Here is a 23,230-nt window from a genome sequence, read left to right as displayed (position 1 = left end):
GCTTCCTCTGGAGAAGTCCTGCTTGGACTGGAAGGAGATGTGATAGTTGGGCTCTCTGACAAGGCTGCCACCTCATAACCCTGCTGTGGTGGGATACAAGATGGACCATGAAGTGACAGTGCTGGATGGGACAGAGATTAGTCCAAGGGACTCCAATGTGCCCTCCCTGTGCACCTCTCCATTAACCCTTGCCTTTGCCTCCTCCCATTTCGCTGCCTTCCCCATTAGCAGCACTGCAGCACACAGGGATGTACAAAAGAGTGAACACTTTTTATTTTGCGGCTGCTGGAGTGAAACCACTGTAATTTCATAAAACTCAAAAAAAAGAAAAAAAAAAAGAAAAAAAAGTGATTACTAAAAGGCATACATTTTTTTTTTCCTTTTTACACAAGACATAAGTAAACAGACAAGTTTCTCTTTAAAAAGGTTATAAAGTGTCAAGATCCTATACCTCATCTGCATATTCAAAGTGATGCTGTCTTGATACAAAAAGCAATGGGTATAATAACTTAAGCTATGGCTCAGACCGAAACAAAACGACCAATAAAAATAAAAAGTCATCTGGGCTTAATCTACATTCTACTATGATTGCCCACAGAGTTAAAAAGGAAAACATGCAGCTCTTTTGTTGCACAGAAAGAAACAGCTGGGAAGTCGAGAGTTCATCTGGAGATCATTGTCTGAAGGGAAGCTGAGCGTGGAGAAACGTCCCCCTCGCCATCAATGTCTGATAGTCTGTGAGGGGGAATGCAGCCCCCCATGACCTCCGTCATGCAAAGAAACTGGCTGCATTTCTCTCCCACCAGACAGCATCTCATCCAAACCCATCCACCAAACCCCGCCTACCCAGCCTGATGGAAGCAAATGAGATATAAGACCCTGGAAACTGCGTGGAAGTCACGAATCTCCCTGTGCACTTCCCCACTGGGACTAATAACAAAAAGAAACAAACTCAAGAGAAACAAAATAATATAAATTGACTCGTTCTGTTGTAGACAATCACTCTGCATCCTCAGAACATCTGTTACTCATAAACATCCTCATCTGAAGCTCTCAGCTCAAGCACCACAGTGTCAGCCTTACTACAAGACCCATAATATATATTTGCAATGTCTGCCACCAGACCTTTCTTAAATAATTTGTGATGGACGTGGTGTTCTCCTTTCAACCACTGCTCCCACTGTGCAATCCATCATCAGACCGGCCAACATGGAGAACACAAGGGGCATGCAAAGCCAAAATGCAAAGAGAGGCACACCTGTAACACCACAAGAGGACACAATCACGGACTGCTGCTCAGATTTATCCCCCATGTGATGTTCAGCTATGACTGATGCTATGATATGATGGAATGATAGAGGGTATCCATGGAGGAGGGGAAGGAGATGGATGGGGGTAGGAGGGATGAAACCCAGTTTGCGCCTTCACTTCTGTAGGTAAGGGCAGAATTAGGTGGCTTGTTTGCGGACAAAGCCATGCAGGTGTCCATTCTCTATGACTTCTACAAGACCCAATGAAGACAAATGGAGCCATGACAAAACTGGCAAATGTAGCATTTTTACATTTCTTCTTTCAACGTGTCTGGTATCTGAGATGAAACAGGAATGAAGAAAAGACTGCACAATCAGCCAAGCTATAAGCTCTTGGTCACTCAGGACTTGCTCAGGTGCTCTGTATCTACTGAGCTCCAGCCTTCCCTATTACCATCTCAAGACTTACATTAAGGAATTGGCTTGAGATTTCTAACCCAGTTGGGATACCCTCAATTTCCTCACCCTGTTGAGTTTCTGTGATTGACTGCAGGTCAGAGAAGCACATGGGAGGTGACCGAAAGTTCCACAACAAGAGGAAACACCCAATAGAGAAAAAAAAGAAAAAGAAAATAAGGAAAAGAAACAGGGCAATTAAAGCAGCATAATTTCTTCTGCAGTGACTCACAAACCAAAGGACATCAAGACACTGCTCTGCCAGCCAGAGGTGCTTAAGATTTGGCGACATGGATTTTTCCAGGTCAAGGACTGCTCTTATGTGAGGAGTTCCCTATTTTAAGGTGGTTGGGTTGATGCTACATGAAGTGAAGAAGCACTGCAAAGCCCGTCCCATAGTGACTCCAAAACAAGCTTAGACTTAAAACATTTCTCTTCTGTTTGTCAGGGCAGAAATACCTCTATGGTGGTTCCCATCACTTTATCCTAAATCCTCCATAGGTCTCTAAGAGGAATTGGGGCTGTCTCAGTCACAATGCCAAGCCACTTCCCAAAACCTCTGGGGACGAAGCAGCAGCCACAGCACCTATTTTAGCAGCAGGACACGATGGGGCAGGAAGGGGAGGATGACCCACCCAGAGTGACTGCTTTAATACAGGATCAGGCTTTTTAATCATCCTTCCCAACAGAGCAGGCCCTAGAGCCACCACTGTCTTCACCATGAAACATGGGAATCAACAGCCTGAAATGGGGCAGCAGAAACTGAAGCAATCTTGGGCAGCCCCACTATGTGGGGCTTGGTATAGCAGCTTCGTATAGCAGGTCCACCTAGCTTGGTACCATCAGTTTCTCCTGAGGTGGTTGTCCCTGCTATACAGTGGGTCTAGCTCTTTGGAAAGGGTTCCAAGCTCATCCTCAGCCCAACTTCCTCAATATTTACCCCAAGAAATAAGCCCTCTGAACTGTTTCTGGATAGTCTGCATTTCAGAAGGCACACAAAGCTCTAGAGACACCCAACACAGGGCACTGAAGGCATAAGTTGGGAAGCCCCAGACCACAGACGTTGGGTGACTAGCTTGCCCTGCCCAAACACCTGTGACTCCGCAGCTGACAGGTGAGTGACAGTGAGCCCTATAGGATATATGGAACATTACTTGGGCCACATGGATGTCCCAGTTATAGTGCTAGGGATCAGGCCAGAGGGCTGAAAGTCACCTCCTGGACTCTACAGGGCAGCAATGGGAGAAATAAAGGCCAGAGGACGTGCGGAAGACAAAGAGTTTTTTTTTTCTTTTTTCCTTTAATTAGCAAATTTCTTCTTACCCTCATCAAAAGAAAAACCACACCTGTGCCCCCTATGTGCCCACTGCTCCCACAGCTGCAAGCATTCAAAGGCAGAAAGTTGAGAGATGTTTCCCATCCTGGCTCAGGGGCAGCTTTGTATCCACCCCATGGCATATACTGGTGAGGTTTTGAGGTGCCAGGCGCTGCGTATGTTGCAGATGCCAACAGAAAGGGAGGAAAGGAAGGTGCAAAATTTGGTGATGTGCTCTTGCCAGGAGCACCCAAAATCCCCCAGGAAAACTGCACCCACCCCTTGGCCAGCAAATATAGTGGTGGAGGATGTGGACATGCTCCAAAATGCACTTTGTGTTCACTGGGCATCACAGCCAGAACTTGGGTTTGCGCCATGGCTTTGGGGATGCAATGGCAAAGATGCTGAGCATGAGCTCAGTCCCACTGCATCACTGCAAGCCCAGCAGAGGGGACATGGTGGGATAGAAACCATCACCCCATGCATTGTGTCTGGAAGCCATAAATAAGAGCATCCAGCACTTGGTGGGACCCAGTGTTGACCCTGCACCCCTGAAAGCTGGGTAAATCAAAGCCCTGCCATCATCCCCAAATTTTCTGATGCCTTTGACACATACCTGCAGGGTCCAGAGGGGGCATTGAGCCCCCTGCAAACCCTATATGGAGATGGTGATGGAGAGGGGCAGGATAAAGGGGACAGTGCTGGGGGCATTTAGCTCAGCTGTTCCCACGACCACCATGCTATGAGCCCCTTTCCTCTCCTTGCCATCATCATCTACCCCCCGAGGTCTCTGAGCCATCCCCCACTTCCATACCCACTGCTGCCCTTTTTGGGGTGGAAGAGTTGGGAAAGGGTTTTTTCTGTGGGTACCCCAGTTTTCCTGCTCCCCACCCCTCCATGGCTGGCATCACTCTACCTGCATCACCCCCAAAACAAGTGCCCTTGTGTGTACTCTCCTTGTGCCGGACTTGACCTCAGTGCAACAGGAAGGGAAGGGGAAGAGGAAGAGGAGAAGGAAGGCGACAAAAGAACCGGCACATGAACTCATTGCCTGCTAATGTCAAGAGTCAAAGGGCAGCACTGCCTTCCCTCTTTGGGGCTGCAGCTGGACTGAGCATCCTTTCTTGGGGATTCAGCAAGGCAAGTGCGCTCCAGGTGCCGGGACACGTTGGCGGTGCTCTGTATCCCCCCCGCCTCCCCAGCCCCCAGCAGTGGGGTCCACGAACAGGGCAGTGCGTGGGGGTGCATGGGGCTGGGAAGAGACAGGGGAGATGTGTGCGAGTGCCCGGGTGTCTGTGTGCACAAATTTTGGCAAGAGGTCATTGAGGTTACATGATGCAGCATTTGTTCTTGTGGTTATGAGGGTCCTTAAACCGGAGTCTCTGCTTTGGTCGGTATTTTTCCAAGTATGTCAGCTGCTTGCTGTTGATGGCTCCTCTGCGCTTCCTGCAAGGAATGATAACAGAGGGGTTGGTGCAGTCAGCAACACAGCAGGAGAACACCAGTCCAAACCCACCCATCATGGTGCAAAATCCCCTGCCTGGAGCAAATAATGGATTCTGGATGTTGAAGCTGTGTGCATCCTCAAAGGATTGTGATAGATATTGAGCCTTTTACAGCTCTGATACTCTGTTCCCTTGGAACATGGCTCCTTTTTCCCCACTTTACAGTGTACCTACTTGGACATCTTCAGGAACTGCCAGGATATGGTTTTGGGCAACCAACTCTGGGTGTCCCTGCTTGAGCAAGGGCTGCACCAGATGGACCCCTCTTCCAACCCCAACCACCAATCTGTGATTCTGCCCCTGTGCTGAAACAGTGCTCGCCAGGGCACTTACTGTCGGATGAACTGGATGGCGTCTTCATACTTCATCCCGCTCTCAATCAAAGCCAGGGCAACAAGGACGGGAGCGCTGAAAGGCAACAGCAGTGTTCAACTACAAACCATGCAGCCTCCAATCTGGGCACTCATAGTCCATCCCAGGTTGGGGACCACAGGGTGGTTAGGCTGCAAGCGTGGCCCCAAAGAGTGGCTGATCCCACAGGTCAAACCCACAGGATGGGGGCTGATAGCTGTGCTTTAATGAGTGGAAGGATTTTGGAAGCAAACTGTACAAGCAGATACAAACATCCACGCAAAACAAAGCCTTGACTTGCTGCAACGGGAAGCTGCAGCTCCTGGTTACAATGAGAGGACTGCAATAAGATTACAAAAGCAAATGCCCTACTATGCAGTGAGCATTGCTGATATACCCCTTGGTACCCAGAATTTACTAAGTATGCACTCAGAGAGCAGCACATCCATGCCTATTCCCACTAATACCCTCACTGCTGCAAAACCCCACTAAAATGGGGAGGGGAAACAAGTGGGTGTTTCCCACTTTGTGCCAGACTGTGACTCACCGCCCCAAGCCGGCCACACAGTGCACGGCCACGCAGCAGCCGGGGTCTTCGCAGAACTTTGTCTTCAGTAAGTTGAGCCAGTCTTCCACTATCTTGCTGGGAGGAGGTGCTCCATCATCAAATGGCCAATCCTGCAGGGATGGGAGAAAGATGAGGAGAGAGAGAAACACTATACAGGACTGTTTTTATCCTGAGGTCATGCCTTTTGGTGGGTGCATGTTCTTGGAAATGAGCTCATAGCGCTGCAAGCTGAGAACAAATCCTTTGGCTCAGAGTTTGGGTTGAATGATGCCAGGTCCATGATCTTCCCATCTCCTAGGAAGAGGCTCATCCTTTACAAGCACCTCCATGACCTCCAACATGGTCCTGTCTCCATGTCCTCTTGCCCTTAAAGGCCGTTGTCTGCCTCCTCCAAACGCATTTGGTGTTTCATTCCAGCACACTTGAGTTTGGCAATGGCCATTTGGATGGCTGTGCTGAGCTCTGGGTAGCCACAATCCCTATCCTTCCTCTCATCTAAATCCAGTGCCAGGACCACAACGCCACGTTGCAGGGAAGAAAAGCATCCCCCTCCTCCTCTGCAGTGTTTTGGGTAAGGGACAGTCCCTCCCCTCCCTATGGGCATCATCATGCAGCTGACATTGCACATTCCTCCCAGTATGGGGATTTCTCTTCCAAAATGGGGGATTTGGCAGGAGAAACACGGCATGTGAGACAGTGATGAGCAGGACAGCATAAATGGGATGAGATGCAGTGAAATCTGACTAGTGATAAGCACAGGGCCAGAATCCTTGTGTCTATGGGCTGAATCACTGAGCTGCTGTGTTAGAGTCATCCCTGGTGTATGACAGCAAAAAAAGCCACTAAGCTTCACTTCACTCTGGGATTTGAACAAGTGATGCAATGTGTATCAGGCTTTGAGAGGAAATAAGCATGCTGGGCTTTAGGGCATTCTAATGCTTAAGCCAAGGAGAATATCCAGGACAAGACTAGTTTGAACTTATTCCTCAAAGAAAAGGTCAGGATATCTAGTCTATATATGATGGGATGACAGTTGGGTAGGTTTATCTTAGTGGTCTTTTCCAATCTAAATGATTCTGTATATATGGATGTACCTGGTAAATAATGTGGAGACTTTTCTCTATATCTGCACAGATATTTCTACCCACAGATAAATAGAATCTAGATATCTCTCTTCTGAATATATATATAGAGACATCCATATGCTAAAGGTTATCATAGATCTAAGATGTAAGCATCTTTCTATATAGGATATATCTTATACAGACAGGTAACCATATCCCATATATAGCGTGTATAGGTAGGGCACAGTTCCTATGCATAACAAATTCTGCCTCCATTTCTGTCTGGAGTCCTCCAGGCTGAGTTTCTGTATCTAAGATATGTATCATAGAATCACAGAACTGTTAAGACTGGAAGGACCATTAACATCATGTAGTTCAACTGTCAACCCATCACCATCATGCCCACTAAACCATATCCCTCAGTGCCACATCTACCCTTCTCTTGTAAGCCTCCAGGGATGGTAACTCCACCACCTCCCTGGGCAGCCTGTTCCTATGCCTCACCACTTTTTCAGAGAATTTTTTCCTAATATCCAAGTTGATCTTGCTCTCTCTATATGTCTTTCATCTAGGACTTATCTTTACTGATGGTTAGACTGGATGATCTTAGAGTTTCTTCCCAACCTGAATCATTCTATGATATCTATGATACTCATTTAATCCAGGACCCATCTCACATAACGAGAACTGTCAACCATCCCACACCAAGCAGTTCCCCCCATGCTCTCAGCACTGCCAGACTCCACAGACCCTTCCTAAGAACTCCCTGTTTCAACAGCAGAAAGGCTGGAGCCCACCAGACACATGCCTGCCCTATACAGGGACTTCTCCAAAAGCTTGCTGCCTTTATTCAATTACTCACTGCCTGCCCCGCGGGGCTCTCAGCTCACCTAGCACTGGTCGTGCCAATTCCCCAGCACGGCAATCACACCTGACATCATCTCCAATTATTTATCACCTGAGATAAAGACCAAGCTGTGCCAGCTCAGCATCCTTGCTTTTTTTTCTCTCCTTGCTGCACTCTCCCTTTGATTCCCCAGTAAAAGAGCAAAAAAAGCCGCCCGCTTTTCTTAATACCCCTTAGATAAGATAACGCTCAGGGTAACGGGAACGATGGATATCTATCTTCCATGTGGGATCAAGGGCTTTCATTCCCTGGTTGCTTCCAAGCCCCAGCACAGGGCAGCACAGGCAGCTGCGGGCTCGGCAGCATGAGTCACAGTTTCGAGTGCGTGGGCAATGCTTTCTTTTTTTAAAGCACCAGCCCAATTTCAGCCTGACGCCAGGGAAGCAGGGAGTTTGCCTGCCTCTGCCTGAGGCCAAAGCTGGCTTTCAAACCCTGCCTTCAAGCTCCTGGGCAAGCATGAGCGACGCTGAACAAGGGATGCTAAGCAGACCCCAGGGATGGCGTTTGCTGCTCGGTTTTGTCCCAGCTTTGGGAAGCATGTGCTGCACGCTGGTTGAAAGCAAGCTGAATCTCTCCTTCTATTTGTAGCTTTTCCACTCTGTCGACCAAGGAAAGCCTGTGATATTTCATTTATTTTGGAAAGAATTCCCCACTTGTTAAAACACTCCCTTTGCTGGCTGCGTGGGAAGGTTTGCTGCAGGAATCCTATTTGAGCAACAGTAGCTAAGTGGGAAGCTCTGGTTGCACGGCAGGGAGCCTGCAGCTCAGACAACATAAAAATCCTCCAAAGGCTTCTGCAGTGCCGTGGAAAGGCCTCAACTGCCCCAAACCCACATACATCTCCTCCGTCATCTCATATCTGTCCTGGACAGAGACCAGCCACTTCCAGCTTTCCCAGCAGGAGTCTGGTTATCTTTTTAAGTCCCTCTGATCAAATCACGTGGGTGCTTGGAAATGAAGCAGAGATGCTGCTCACACCATGACAAGAATGAGCTGACTGAGCAGCCTTCTGTCTCACAAGGGATTGGGTAGCAGAGAGGTGTCAGGACCTTGATACCATCCCCAGTTCTTCCCCTCCGTGCCTTAAAACCCATTTGAGCCAAACCACCCATAAAACATCCATTTTGGGATGCGCAAAAAGCTGGATGGTCATCTGGACCAATACATGTCTCTGCATAAAGCATCATATCCCAGTGCTGCCTTCCAAGAATGCAAGGACCTCAAGCTCCTCTGTGTACCATCATGGAGCAGCATTTCTTTTTGCACCCATAGGATGTGTAGGAGGCATAGACAGGGTGCTGTCCACCTACCATGACAGTGATGCCATCCTTCTCTAGGGGCGTCTTGTCGTAGGTCACTTCGCACACTCGCACAACTGTGGTGGCACCATATTTCTTCAGATCCTGGAGAGGGAAGAAGAGGTCTTATGATGGACAGATATAGTAAAATCCCACTGGGTTGAACCCTGGTTTTCTCCAACATGGCCAAGCCCTGTGTTGACAGGTTGGCCATGGAGGTGTGGGCCTTCCCCAGAAGTAAAGAGGAAGGAGGACAGATATGGCACAGAGGGACATGGGTTAGTGGGCATGGTGGTGGTGATGTGTTTATGTCTGTACTAGATGATCTTAGTGGTCTTTTCCAACCTTAATGATTCTACGATTCTATGACCACATGCACCCATACGATCCCAAAAACTGCATCATGCCCAAACCCTGGATGCCCAAGCAAAAATCCCCATGGTCTACGTGGGCCGATAAGGAAAACTGCAACTAATTCCCAATGAAACATTAAATCCAAATCTCCACATGGGCATGAGCCTTTTTTATCCAGAGCATCAGTGGAATCATGTAATTTTAAAGCCTTGAAAGTATTCAAAAGCACATCATATTCCCCACTTAAGCAGACAAAGCTTCGAATCACAGAATATCCTGAGTTTGAAGGGACACATAAAGATCATTGAGTTCAACTCCAGGCTGAGTAAAACCAGCACCTGGGGGGCCCTGTGCCAAGAGCAAAACCAACAGCATGGAGCATGATGCTGAGCTGTAATGGATATCCCAGAGAAAAACCCCCAAAATGGAAACAATTCCTACAAAGCAACAAATCCTCCAAAGGAGAAATTATTGGGTGTTCAGTGAGGATTCAACTCCTCCTGCAGAAGTGCACGGAGATGAGTGAGCGCTTGGCACATTCCCATGAATTTGCTTGAGGCTTCTCTTTGACTGATGAAGGCGTTTTGCTGCTGTACCCCATGAGTTAATTACTTGAACGTGCTGCAGGCACGCTGGGACTTGGGCTGTCTCCAGCTGGGCTTATCACCCACGGCACGGATTGCCCCTGGATTACGTGCTGGCATATCAGCCCCGGCCAGGAGCCGAGTGAGATCATCCCTGTGCCTGCTTGTGGCGGGCTGGGGGCTTGGATGATCCCATTGATCCCCTCCCTGCATCAGGCTTCCAAATCACTAAAAATCCCTTTATGCTCCGCCAAATAAACCTGCAGATCTGGAGGGAAGGTGAATTTTGCTAAAAGTGTGGTGTGAAGAACCACACAGTGGTTGTCTCCACTGTTTCTCTGCTGCAAGACCATGGTGTTTATGCTTTTCTGTGTGTGTCTGTAGAGTTTCCTTGCACTCAGAGGTAGCTTTGGAGCTACCCTTCACTGACACGCTGGAAGATGCATGGGAGGTTGCATTTGTGCAGTGTTTTTAGGGAGTTGGTAGGGGATGAAATGGGGTTGACAAACCCTATACTCAGAGTCCTCCAAATGTCCTGCCCCAAGAAACAGATGGTGATACGGACAATACATGGGATGCCAGCAGGGCTGGGGTACCAACAGGATGCTCCATTGCACCATCCAATGGAACAGGGCTTTCCCATTCCATTCCAATGAACCACTTGCAGCTTAGCTTTTAGCCCTCGAATGTGGACCACGATCCCCGCTTCTTACCTCCAAGAAGGTGCTCAGTGTGGCGTTGGTGGGGTTGTGGGTGATGAGGAACCTCATGTTTTTGTAGCAGACCTCCACCGGCGCAGGGCGGTTCATCCGGGCCATGGTGGGACAAGAGAAGGATGATGCGGAGGTGGTGCTGATGATGGAAAAGCCCAAGAAAAGAGTGGTGTGGAGGGGAAAAGAAAAACCAGCACCCCTCTCTGCACTTAAAAATAACAGAAGAGAATGGAGAACTCAATGTACAACCGTTGTGCAAATAATCCCAGCTCCTGGGAGCGCGCTGGCTTCCTTGACACACCGCAAGCCCCCGGGGTAAAAGCCAAACGGTAATAATAATATTAATGATAATAATAATAATAATAATTACAAAAAACAAAAACAACAAAAAAAAATCCCTTTGTCGTAGTGTCGGTGTCCTCGGCGTGTGTGCAATGGCGAGCGGCTGTCGCCTCCGGTGCTGCGCTCTAGAAAGGCCTCTGCATATGGGGATGGTGGTGGCACGGTGGTGGCCCCGTCACGTTACCCCATCGGGGTATGTGGAGTACTTGGGGGTGGCAAGGGGGGCTGGGAGCCTACGGGGCGGCGACGGCCGGCAGCGGTGCTTGGCTCGGGCAATCCATGCACGGGAGCCTTGAATGGTTAAATCCGAAGGTTGGGATGCCGGGTGAGGAGAGGTGTCCGGGGACTGCAGAGCTCAAAGCTGCTTCTCAACACCTCCATAAATCCCAGTGAAGAGCGAGGCTGTAAAGGGAGGAAAAGCAAAACACAGCGGTCAGGGCAGTTCCAATGAGAACACATCCAAAGAAAGCCCTGGGATGGTGCCTTGGAAATGCCCTGCACATCCCAATGGATGGGATGCTGGGATGGGGGCTCCCCCTGAAATCAGAAGAGGGATAGGGAGACAAAACTCCATTCCATCCAAGGGATGACCTACAGCCCTTCACCGCATCCCCATTGAGCATTCTGAGCCTCAGCACTGATGTTTGGATGACACACAGAGTGCAAGGAAGAGATTTGGGGGGGGGGCTGAGGTGGTGAAGCACTGGTGGTCCTGATGTTCCTCTGCCAGCTGGCATGTGCTCACCCAAATCCTTCTGCAGCCATCTGCATTTCTTTTTAATGCAATTCAGCCCAGCATTTTCGTAATCACCCAGCAGCACCCAAGGGAAGCTCGCAGGCACCCCATGGGGGTGACATGTTGGGGCAGCAACCCGATTCTCACCCATCCTGTCCCTCCAGACCTTACCAGAGCATCCCAGCAATATTTCCACCGTGTGCAACGAGCCGAGCCTGCCCCTAATCAGCCACATGCTCCCGGAGTTACTCGAGCAGCTAATGTCAACCAAATGCATCTCTAATGCTCTTAGGCCACCTAAGCTGCCTGCAAATGAGCTTTTTTCAGGGGAACTGGAGGAGGAGGGGGGTGGCATGCATGTGGTTTTGCAGCTCTTGGGAGATGGATGCTCCCTTGCTCACTCTGACTGCTCATCTGCATCCTCACTGTTGCCAGCATATCACTCCCTATAAAGAACCCCACAACTGGGACACATCTTTGCCTTCACAATCATAGAATGGCTTAGGTTGGAAAAGATCTTAAAGATCATCCAGTTCAAAATCCCTGACACGGGCAGGGCTGCCACCCACCAGATCAGGCTGTCCAGGGCCCCATCCAACCTGCCCCTGAATGCCTCTAGGGATGGGGCACACACAGCTTCTCTGCACAATGCCTCACTACCTTATGAGTAAATAATTTCTTCCCAACATCTAGCGTGAATTTCCCCTCTTCTAGTTTTTAAAACCATTCCCCTTCTCTTTATCACTGTCAGACCACATAACAAAGAGAGTGATGGGAAGAAGGAAGCCACTGGGTTTGCCTAGGACACAGGTCCTGGATCATGCTGACCTCCTACTACGCACAGATATATCCAAAGGTGGCTTTGAACAGCATATTCAGCATTAGAATTCATTCTGGCCACCGAGACTAAGATAGAGGGTATAGAAAAAATAAGATTTCCCCCATGGACACACCTCCAGAACAGAACAGACACAAGTGAATGTGATGATGCTGTGAACTCTGCTTTGTGCTGAGGGAAACCTATCATTTCCCCACACTGTCACCCACTAGACTCTTGTTTTGAAGCTCGTCCCTTCCCTGGGTCAGCAGCTGCTTAGTGCCGCGTGGCCGGAGCCTCAAAATAGAACATAAGTACATAAGTAACCCAAGCTGGAAGAATACATGTCCCCTCACCTCTCCTCCTGTCCATCTCCTGGAAAATACCCCTTATGTTGTTTTACACCAAAAAAGCACTGATGTCAAGAGAGAAAGAGGAGCTAGGAAGGGAGCTGTGCACTGAGTAGCCCATCACACTTCCCAAGCATTATTTCCAGCTACTCCACCTTCTCTGCCAGGTTTGATCTGCAAGTGGTACCCAAGGAATGAATAGAAACAGAAAAAGTGGGAAAAAAACCCCCAATAAACAAAAAGCAAAACCGGGGAGCAGCTGAAGTGGCTTGGGAAGCTTTCCAATGGAAACGTGCCCAAGTTGGCTGTGAAAATGTATGGACTTTCCCAATGTTCGTGCGCTAATTATTATTCACAGCACATGCCAGCCCTGGCTTTGCCCTGGTGCGCAGCACAGAGCCCAGCCCCATGCAGATGGGTTTAGGGAAAATAGATTATAGAGGGATGGGAGCTGGAAAAGGGGCACAAACCAAAGGGATTTTGGCACTACAGTCCCACCAAATCTGGTTTTTCTAGGTTAGAGATCATGAAGAAGGTAGAGGAGGGACATGAGGACGGGAAGGATGGTATCCACACCACATGGTATGTAGGGTTTGAAGGAGGACTACTCCTTATTACGTGGTTGAGTGGGCATGGTGACGATGGGCTGATGGTTGGACAAGATCATCTTAGCACTCTTTTCCAACCTTAATGGTTCTGTGATTCTATGATATTTTCAGAGCCAATTTTTCCAGCCATTCTTCTTAGCTGGGAATTGGCAGCACTGTCGGCATTACTTCAATTCCACCAATGTCAATCCCATCATTTCACTCCTAACTTCTTTTTTTTTTCTCATTAAAAAAAGGATAATGCTACTTTGGAGCCAGAAGGAGATGGGATGGAGGCAGCTCTGCTGTTCCTCAAGGTGATCTTCACTTGAGTGATGCTAAGCCTTGCTCCTTGGTGGAATTCAAAGCCAGACTGGACTCAGAATGATAAGAGGCTGCAGTGATTGGTGCAGAGCAGCTGGTGCTTCCTGCAAAGCTATGTTAAAATTGGGCTTGATGATATACTGGAGCCATGGGGGTGAACGGGATGTTTTGAGAGGGCTTTGCAGATCCCCCCACACACAGCTCAGATCACGGAAGGTGGGATTTTTGTTCAGAACTGGACTTTAGAAGAGCCAGCAACCCATTAAGTGAATGCCTTCCAAGAAAAACTGGCTGGCATTTATCTTCTCCAGCAAGATTTTTCCCTTCTTCTCCATATGCTTTAAGTTAAAAGAGATGAAATCCCCTTCAGGGATGGGAGGCAGCCACAGGTGCCTGCTTAAAGGAAGAAGTCAGAAAGTGGAAATTGCCTTCGACTGTATCCTTGCAAAACACATCTGTGCTTTTCTCCCATTGTATCTGCATGGTATTATAGAAGCATAGAATCATTTAAGTCGGAAAAGACCAACTAAGATCATTTAGTCCAACCATCAATTTGCAACGCACAGCAAAAAGCATCAAGTGCCTCATGCACAGATTAAAGCCAGACACTGAAACAGTGCTGTGGGATGCTGAGCTGCTGTGAGCACCAACTCTGCACTGCGTGTCAGGAGCTGAAATCTGTTATCCATCATCATCTGACACAAGGTTAGTGCTCCATTGGTGCCCTGAGTATTACATGTGTTTTTATTGCCTTGGGTGTACTAGCTGCCAGCAATGGAGATTCAATGGGAACTGACTGTGTATGAGAAAAGCAAGTACTCATTTCCCACAAGGTCTCATTTCCAGTGGAAGCATTTCAAGTATTTTGGCAACTGCACGTCCTGGCAATTCAGCCCAAAGCCCATAAATTCCTAATGGATTTTCAATCACAAATCATCCCTAGCTATACAGGCTGCAATGCTGATTACCATATTAAGTATGGCAGAACAATGCAGGCAAGGGTATTTTGGCTAATATTAATAACCTGCCAAGTGAATAAATACCCTTCAGACTGCAGAGCTGCAGGGAAGCAGGATGAAGCACAGAGATATAGCTGCACCTAGCTGCAGATATCCCTGTTCACTGCAGGGGAGTTGGAACCAGACAACCTTTAAGGGTCTCTTCCATCTCAAATGATTCTATGATTCTATAGGCAATAAGCAAATCCTGGACAAAGATGCTCAGTGGTACAGTGCTGGTCTTCTAGGCTCAAACTCATTGGGGTGATGCCCAATGAAAGTAATCTAGTGTGGGCAAGTGGAGGAGCTGGGTACTCTGTTCTATCCCCACTGCCATCATCATCCTGCCATACCAGAGCACAGGGAGAGATGGGGACCATCTCCCTAAAATGCATACAATATCTGCAGTTTGGCTGTGATTCAGGAAGAGCTGTTGCTGGGCTGAAAAAGGACAACAAGGGAATGAGAACAGCCCATTACTGCCATGGTGGCACTTGATAGGACCATTCTTTCCTAGCACCCATCCACCCCACGGCAAGGGACAAGCACTGGAGAGATGCCACATCGCATCCTGTTTCAATAATTGACTACCCTCTTTCTGAAGAGATTCTTGCTTATATCCAATCTGAACACCTCCTGGTGCAACTTGGGGCCATCCTGGAGCAGAGGGGAGCACTGCTCTCTCTTCTTAATTATTTATTTGCAGTGTGATTGCTCTGTTAAACATATGTTAGCCTTATTAAAGCCATATGGGTGTGGACTAGCAATGTCAAGGACAGGGCTACTTGCCCTTCTGGTACTGTGGTGAAAAACAGAGATCCAGTCTTCCTTGATGCAGTTAATGACAGGGACTGGACAGATGAGCAGATGCCAGAATGCTGGACTGGCTGGTGTTAAGCATTACATTAATGTTAGTGGGATGCATCTGCTAAAGTCAGGTTTTCCTAAACACAGCAACTCCCTAAGCAAAGGAAGAGGAAGCTCTGCAGAGCCAAATTATTGCTCCACATGGGTTTTAGCAGCAGCACTTGGAACAAAGGGCCTTACTCACCCAGACGATACGTATCTTACTTGTATATAAATATATCTCCTGAATGCGCACATCTCACATTCAAAGTTCACCTCCAGAAAAAACTTAACAAAACACTCATCTGTGCTACATTTGCTCAACTACCCTCCTGGCTTCATCCCAAGCAGCAAGACGATGCCAGTCCATTTCCCTTAAGACTGAGTCCTTCTCTTTCTGCTCCCAAACCCGGCTGCACCAAGAACATTTCCATCCTGACACCCTGAAAACCTTGAATGCAAGTTTCCGAGTCACTCTCATGTAGGAGTTTTGCACCAACCCATCACTGCCATGTACACTCTTGATCACACTGGGGTCTACAGGGGACCCGCTACCACCCCTGTACTCCAAAGACATGGAGAAGAAGTGGGGCCAGCTGGAGGAAAGCAGTTGTGCTGAGACTTCCTTCAGCCACATCCGTGCGGAAGGAAACAGGAATTTGACAGGAAAGGTCCAGGAGGAGAGAGACAAAAACAAGAAACCCTGCAGGAGCCCAGCGTTGGGGGACAGAGCTACAGGCAGCCATCGGCACGTCCTGCTCCAGGTGCTGAGAGCAGCTGAGGAGTTCCTGCATCTCCTCCAGCTCCTTTACAGCACATGGCAGACAGCAGCTCACACCTAAACTCATAGTAAAGAAATGTATGGGCTCCTTATATTAGAGCCCTTGAAGGAATCTGGTGGTATTTAGGAAAAGAGCAAGGATGCTGGCATGGTGTCAGGGTGGAGACTGGCAAGCATAGAAGGTGGGGAAAGAGGGAGGAATGGGGAAGATCAGATAGCTAGGCAGACAGACAGACAGAGAGATAACAAGAACAGCACAGTCCTCCCGGCATTGTGCAAGCAGGGAATGCACCCGAGGCTGGGGTAACATGATCAACTCCTTTTTATCTTTTATTTGCAGCTCTGTTCTTTGAAGAGAGGCACCTACAGCCCTGGAGATGAGAGGAGATGCCCCAGACATCCCTTTAACAGCCCTTTACTGTTGTTTTCATGTTTCTCCCCAACCCCTGAGCAATCCAAATTTGGGGTGTGTGCTGACAACGTTTTTTGTACCTCAAGTCTTGCTTGCACCCCAGGAGATTCAGCAAGTGGGTGAAGCTCATGAAAAATGAAAAACAGGCATCAAACATTCAGTGTTTGGGGGAAAAATAATCCAGCACCCACCCCATGCCCAGCAGTGGGTTAACTTATGGGCGGTGTGGACTTCGTTTTATGATCTGGGATATCCCCCTACTGCCTTACCCCACCAGCTTGTGCCTGTAAAGCCAATGGCAGAGGCTTTTCCTGGCTTGGATGTGAAGGGAAAGAAAGGATAAAAAAAGAGATGGTGTGAGGGGGAAGAGGCCAGCTCTGCAGGGAATGGTAATTGCATGCTCTAGGCTGGCTGCCACCCAAATATGCAGTGCTTTTTTGGGGAGGGTAAATGGTTGGCTGTTTGGAGATGGTGGATCCCCACACTCCACAGCAAGCTCGAAATATCAGGTGCTGGGTCCCCTCGCCTCCTTCAGGGATTTCTTTTGGTGTCAGGAGTCAGAAAAATCCCAATGATGGGATTATTTCCAAGCTTCCTGCCTCATCCAAAAGAAACTGTGAAAAGATAAAATCTGAAGCATCATTCCTGCCCACAACACACGTAGGGGCACAAACCCACTCTGGTGCAAGCCATGGTGATGATAGGTCAACAGTTCGACTAGATGATCTCAGTGGTCTTTCCAACCTTAATGATTCTATGATACACATGTCCCTGCCTGGTGGTGTGTATTTGCTTCTCACCACTTGGTTCTACCATTCTGGCAAGCCAGCGACAGCAGAGCAGCTCTATACAAAAGGGCAGCGGTCATCTTTTTTTGCATCAGCAGTCAGTCTTGCACAACCTCATCGCCAAACAGCTGTCGGCGGCTTTGATGGACGTTTGTTGACGAAAAACGAGGACTCAACCTACTCAACAGGTGGATTTGATCTGCGGGCAGTGTTCAAAGTACACACTGTCCTGTGATACGTTGAGGATGGCAATATGGAAACTGGGAAAACATGCTCTGCTAGAGTGTTTTGTGGTAAGTTTTATGGAGAGAGATTCTCCAGTGACACCAAGCCAGACTGCTCAGAGAAGTCAGATACTGAAGAAAAGCAGCCCTTACTGGCACCCATAGAGTTCCTACCCCATCCTTAAGTTAATTCCATCATCCAGAGCAAGTGCTCTTGGTGGTTGTCCTCCCAGACGATTGCAATCCAGAATGTTCTCCAGGTCTACATGTTTCTTCCCACGAACCATAGAACCGTTTGTGCTGGAAGGGACCATTAAAGGAAATCTAGTCCAACTTCTCTGCAATGAACACAGACACCTACAGCTCCATCAGGCTGCTCAGACTCCTGTACAACCTGACCATGAATGTCTTGAAGGACGGGACATCCACCTCTCTGGGCAACCTGTTCTAGTGCCTCACTATCCTTATTGTAAAAACCTTTATTTACAATTTAAATCTTCTCTAGTTTAGTTACAACCCATTTCCTCTTGTTTTATCAAAACAGACCCGGCTCAAGAATCTGTCCCCTTCTTTCTTATAGCACCCCTTTAGATACTGAAAGGCTGCCAGGCAGGCTTCTGGCTGCTGGCAATGTTCTCTCCCTCATGCTGGGCACCAAAGCACTCTTCAAAACAACCACCAGCCCATGAGGATGGTGCCACGTGGAAAACCCTGGGATAGCTCCTTCCTCATCCTCACCAGCCTTGTCTGTTGCCACCACTCAGCAGAAACTGCTCCTCTTAACATCTCTTCCACTGCTGATGTGTGGTTTATGCTTTGGGACTCTAAGCCCACATCATGTCGAGAACAAATAATAAGAGTTCCCTCTGAAAAGCCCCTCCAGAAGCCCCAGCTCTAGCAAAAAGCCACATCAAGAGCTCCTCGGTCATCCTGGGACATAGCTCTGCAAACACAGCATGAAGACAAAGCTCTGGGGATAAAAGTGAGGTTTGTGAGTGCCTCTGACCTGCCGCTTTATGATGAGCAGGGACAAAACCCAGCAGGGCTTTGTTCTGACCCGTGGCTACTCTTGCGCAAAAGCCCGGCATTGAGAGATGATGTGCTGGCCTCCCCTACCCATCAGAGCTTGTAGAGCAAATAAAGGTGGTTTGCTTTCAAATAAAAGATCAAAGGGAATTAAACGATGAAAGTCACTGCTGCCCTTGGCATTCTATCCACCAGGGAGATGGGGAATGAAACTGGAAGGAGGAGGCAGGATCAAACATTGCTTTGGAAGCAATAGCCTGAGTGAGAAAAGAGATGGTGCTCCAGAAGGGAGATGTTTTGCTGAGCTATGTGTAGTCATCACCAAACACATGGAGGCATAACCACTCACTGACAGATTATCAACCAGCCATGTGCATGGTGTTGAAAGCCTCTCAAGAGCAGCACCCAGCTTGAGCAGTGCCCTCATCACACAAGCACAGAATGGCTTGTGTTGGAAGGGACCACAAACATCACCCAGATCTAATAACCCTCCTGCTGTGGGCAGTTGCCAACTGCTAGATCAAGAACCAGATCATGCTGCCCAGGGTCCCATCCAGCCTGGACTTCATAAAAGCCAGTAAATTGTTCACATGAGCAAAAATAAAGCCTGCTTTAAATAGGAGACACCAGAAACTCAACAGGATGCTGCTGCTCACCAACTTCCCATCCAGGCAGAGAAAGCAAGGAGGATGTTGTGTAGCACGGCACAGCTGGCTGCAATGGACTAAGTCCAGGTGATTTTGGAGAGCACTGAAGAAGTATGATGTCTTCAAGGGAATGGCAGGAAGGGGAGGAAAGAAGAGATTAAACGTTCACAGCTCAGAAACCCTTTGCCTACAGCAGCAAAGTGGATGCTACAGAGCATCATGTGAACACTGCAACCAGTGGGGATGCCACACTGTTTTAGTTTCACTTGGGATGGATTTTTCTTCAGACTTTTTGGCATGATGCTGTGTTTTGATTCCAGGGGAAAAACAATGCTGATAACACACTGGTGTTTATAGTTGCTGCTAAGCAGTGTTGCACTGAGCCAAAGCCTTTATCAGTGAAGGGCCCAAGGAGATGGGAGGGAACAGAATTAGGACAGCTGACATAAACTGGTCAAAGGGATACTCTGTGCCATATGACATCATGTAGAAGGAGTTTTGAAAGGGGTGGGGCTCATCACCCTCTTTTCTGCTGCTGGGGGAGCTAGCTGAGCATCGGTCGGGGGGTGGAGAGCAATTGCTTGTGTGCCACTTGTTACATACATTTATATATATACGTAATGCTAACTATTTTCTCTATCTTAGTAATTAGCTTTATCTCAACCCATGAGTTCTACTCTCCTTTTCTCCAGTTCTCTCCCCCATCTCACTGGGAAGAGAGGAGGAGAGAGAACCACTGTGAGGTGCTGAGGCACCTGTCGGGTTAAACACACATCCCATAGGAATGGTGCACCAAGGGAAAGCAAACCCAGCAGCAGGACACTGCCTTGCCAGATGTTTAGGACTACGTGGAGATGAAGTGGTCATCACACAGTGATTTTAAGGCTGGAGGAGACCACGGATGGCAGTATGTGGCTTATAATAGAGCATCTGATTTCTCCAGAATTGCCCAAGAACACGTAATCACGAGCACACTTTGGCTTTCTTTCATAAGGATATTTGCATAAAACTGGTGCTGTTTATAGGGAAATGCAAATTCCATACAGAAAGGGAAGTGTTTGGACGTGCTGGCTGCTCAAACGTGCTGGGCAGGGAGGCAAAAAACTTCTACCACCTGAAAATTAAATCAAGGCTGAGATGCAAAGCTTCCCCACCCTGCTCAGCAGGAAACCTTCCCCAGCTCCTACAGCCGGATCTGGCAGGGATGGGCCAGGCAGGACTCTGTGTTTCATCTGTGCTCTGCACATCCTTCCCAGCCCCGCGGGGGAGGTTTTGATGGACTGGAGACACGCAAGCTGCTCCGCTCCCCAATCGTTTCAGTGACATCTTGACACCTCGGCGTGGGTGGCACTTCCTGGCCACCCTTGCTGTGCTGGAGCAGGTTCTAACCAGGCTGAAAGTGAATGAGCTTCCCTGGCTTGCATCAATTAAGTCGTGAGTGTAAATTCATCAGTCATGATGATGATGAAAATAGCAAATATTTATTTTCAGGCTCACCTCAATGCAGTTTTGTCACACACCCTGTTGTAGGCTGGGCTGGGTATCCCCATCACCCCTTCCTCCTTTGGAAAGCAGAAGTCATTGGGAGTGTTTTCTCTGCTTTGGGGTTAGAGGGATACATGAGATGGTTTCAGGCTGGTGGACACACAGCCCTTCCCAATTCTTCCTATTGCGCCTGCATTTCTCTCCACCTCTATTTCCTGCTGCTTCCTAAAGAGCCCAGCTACAGCAAACAGAAAATATAACCTTGAGAAAATCCCTGGGGACCATGCAGGAATACCTAGCGCTTAATGCTGTTCAGTTCCTCCCTTACAAACTCAGTGCAACTAAATGAGGGCATGCCTATTAATATACCTGGCTCTGTGCTGAAATCCGTACAGTTTTAACTATCTCAGCAAAAAAAAGTACATTACTTTGCCCTACAGGAGTTGTGCACAGAGTACTTAGAGCAGCCAGCAGAAAGGACGTCTTGCTACTTGGCAATACTGCACATTTGGCACATGAGAATTAGAGTAAAACCAGCCGAGGGATGGGCTGTATCTGCAGTCCAGCCTGGGTGTGGGGAGATGAAGGCCACCAAAGAAGTCCCAAAAACCACAGCACATGGGGCTCATCTGCTTCAGCAAGAAGTCAGCTGAAATCCTAGCTCGGTTCAGCCTCATCAGCAGGAGAGCACTGAAAAGTTGACAGCAAAACTGGGATTCTCCTCCATCCCTGCAAAACTCAGAACTTCTTATGAGCTCTTGCTGGTTGCTCCCTCCTGAGCAACTGCACCCAGGAGCCTGATCCTACCTTGGGGAATGGAATACAAAAAAGCATTATTTTCAGCTGAAGCCAATCCCAACCTATCTGCAATCACCCTGACACAGCACAGTGGGAAGCATGAGGCCAGGGACAAGCAGCCAAGGGATGCTAAGTGAGCGCTAATTGAAGGCACCAGCATGACATGAAACTCAACTGCTTGCTCCCCAGTGAATTTATCAGCTGTCTTAAAAGAACCCTCCACATTCCATTTCTAAATCTACTGCAAATGGCACTCTTCAATCAGATGGAACACATTCTCTCTACAGACAATAGCAAAGCCTGGGCAGGCATTTACTAGAAACACAGTAAAAGTAGTTCCCCCAAGCATTACCCACGGGCTCCATTTGCTCTGCCCGGCAGTGACACCAAAAAGACTTTGGGGACTTTGGATCTCCAGCTCTTGCCAGTGCAGGCTGTGCTTGACACTTGGGTTCAACCCAAAGCAAGTCAAGGTTTTTGCAAATTGATTTACCTAAGGTCCCCAAACACTACTTTAAATGACCCTCCTGTTGCAAAGCATAGCACTGGAAATGCAGAGAGGGGAGAGACACCAGGGCCACCAGCCATCTCCTCACCTACAGCACACCTTGGCAATCCTCCCAGCTCGCAGCCATAGCCCCAAGAGGGAGGGCAATTCCCAGCAGACTGTATGAGAGGTGCATCCCTTTGATGCCCAGGAACCAATAAATCCTGTCCTTGACTCGTCCACTTGACTAAAACAAACAGAACTAAAAAAATCCTCTGGTAGCACTTCCAATAGCTCATGGGAAGAACTACTGCCAAGCTGTGTGCACAGTGTCACTCTTTGAAAGCTAAGATGGTCAAAGCAGCACAGAAGGAGACCATCACCAAGTTTGCTCTTGTCCCAGTTCCACATCCATCCCACCAATCTCATTCATGGAGAGTAACTGAGATTGGAAAAGAACACTAAGACTATCCAGTCCAGCTGTCAACCCATCCCACCTTGCCCACCAAACCACGTCCAACCAGAGCCATGTTTACTCATTTCTTGGATGGATGGTGACTACACCACCTCCCCCTGCAGCCTCTTCCAATGCCTCACCACTCATTCAGAGAAGAAATTTTTCCTAGTAACCAACCTGCTGAAGATATTTTGCTTTCTAAGCATGAAAAAGCCAATTTCCCCCTCCTTAAATACATTTCTCCAATTCCTTTCAGTTTTGCGTTAGAGACACACGGGTAATTTTTAGCTTAAAACATGCACAAAATTGATCCAAACTCAGGAACTATGAATAAAATCGGAGTATACGTTGAAAAAAACAGTTCTGGTGACTACACAGCAATTTTTTAAATAGAAATCAGTATTTTAGAGGGGAACCAGGCACTCTGAGGATGCTCAAGAGGAGCTTGGGAATCCACAGCAAGATAACTGTGTGTAGGATTAAACCAGTTTTTGAAACACCAGATTTACAGCGTAATTTCTTGTCTCCAAATCACGCCTTTTTGAATGAGTTCACTTTCAGGAAGCTACCCCATATGCTTGCCTCGAAAAATGTTTTTCTCTGGCTTGCCTCCAGTTAATCGGATAATTGGGAGTTTATATGTTCATAACTTGAGCTGAAGTCAGAAAGTTTCATCTTTCATTTTTCCTAAGCTGATTCAAGGCCAGCCTGGGCCAAAACAAGGGCTTGCTTTACATTTGCTGTTATTTCAGAGTTCATT

At 48.1% G+C, this 23,230-nt stretch overlaps 1 protein-coding gene across 2 annotated transcripts in view; it reads right to left on the bottom strand.

The window, feature by feature from the left end:
* Positions 1–251: 251 nt before the first annotated feature.
* PTP4A3 (protein tyrosine phosphatase 4A3) overlaps positions 252–23,230 on the bottom strand; it is a 41,854-nt gene continuing 18,875 nt past the window's right edge. For both annotated transcript variants that reach the window (XM_015856403.3, XM_085536906.1), the window contains exons 2-6: positions 10,366–11,109; positions 8,727–8,819; positions 5,425–5,555; positions 4,860–4,934; positions 252–4,467 (exon numbers count right to left, since the gene is read on the bottom strand). In XM_015856403.3, coding sequence (XP_015711889.1) covers positions 4,350–4,467; positions 4,860–4,934; positions 5,425–5,555; positions 8,727–8,819; positions 10,366–10,470 — 522 coding nt within the window. In that variant the 5' untranslated portion in view covers positions 10,471–11,109 and the 3' untranslated portion in view covers positions 252–4,349. The remainder of the gene's footprint in view (positions 4,468–4,859; positions 4,935–5,424; positions 5,556–8,726; positions 8,820–10,365; positions 11,110–23,230) is intronic.

The sequence above is a fragment of the Coturnix japonica genome, chromosome 2 (assembly GCF_054131305.1).
Source record: "Coturnix japonica strain WE chromosome 2, WE-NBRP24, whole genome shotgun sequence".
Taxonomy (NCBI): Eukaryota; Metazoa; Chordata; class Aves; order Galliformes; family Phasianidae; genus Coturnix; species Coturnix japonica.
This window is presented reverse-complemented; position numbering and strand designations above follow the sequence as displayed.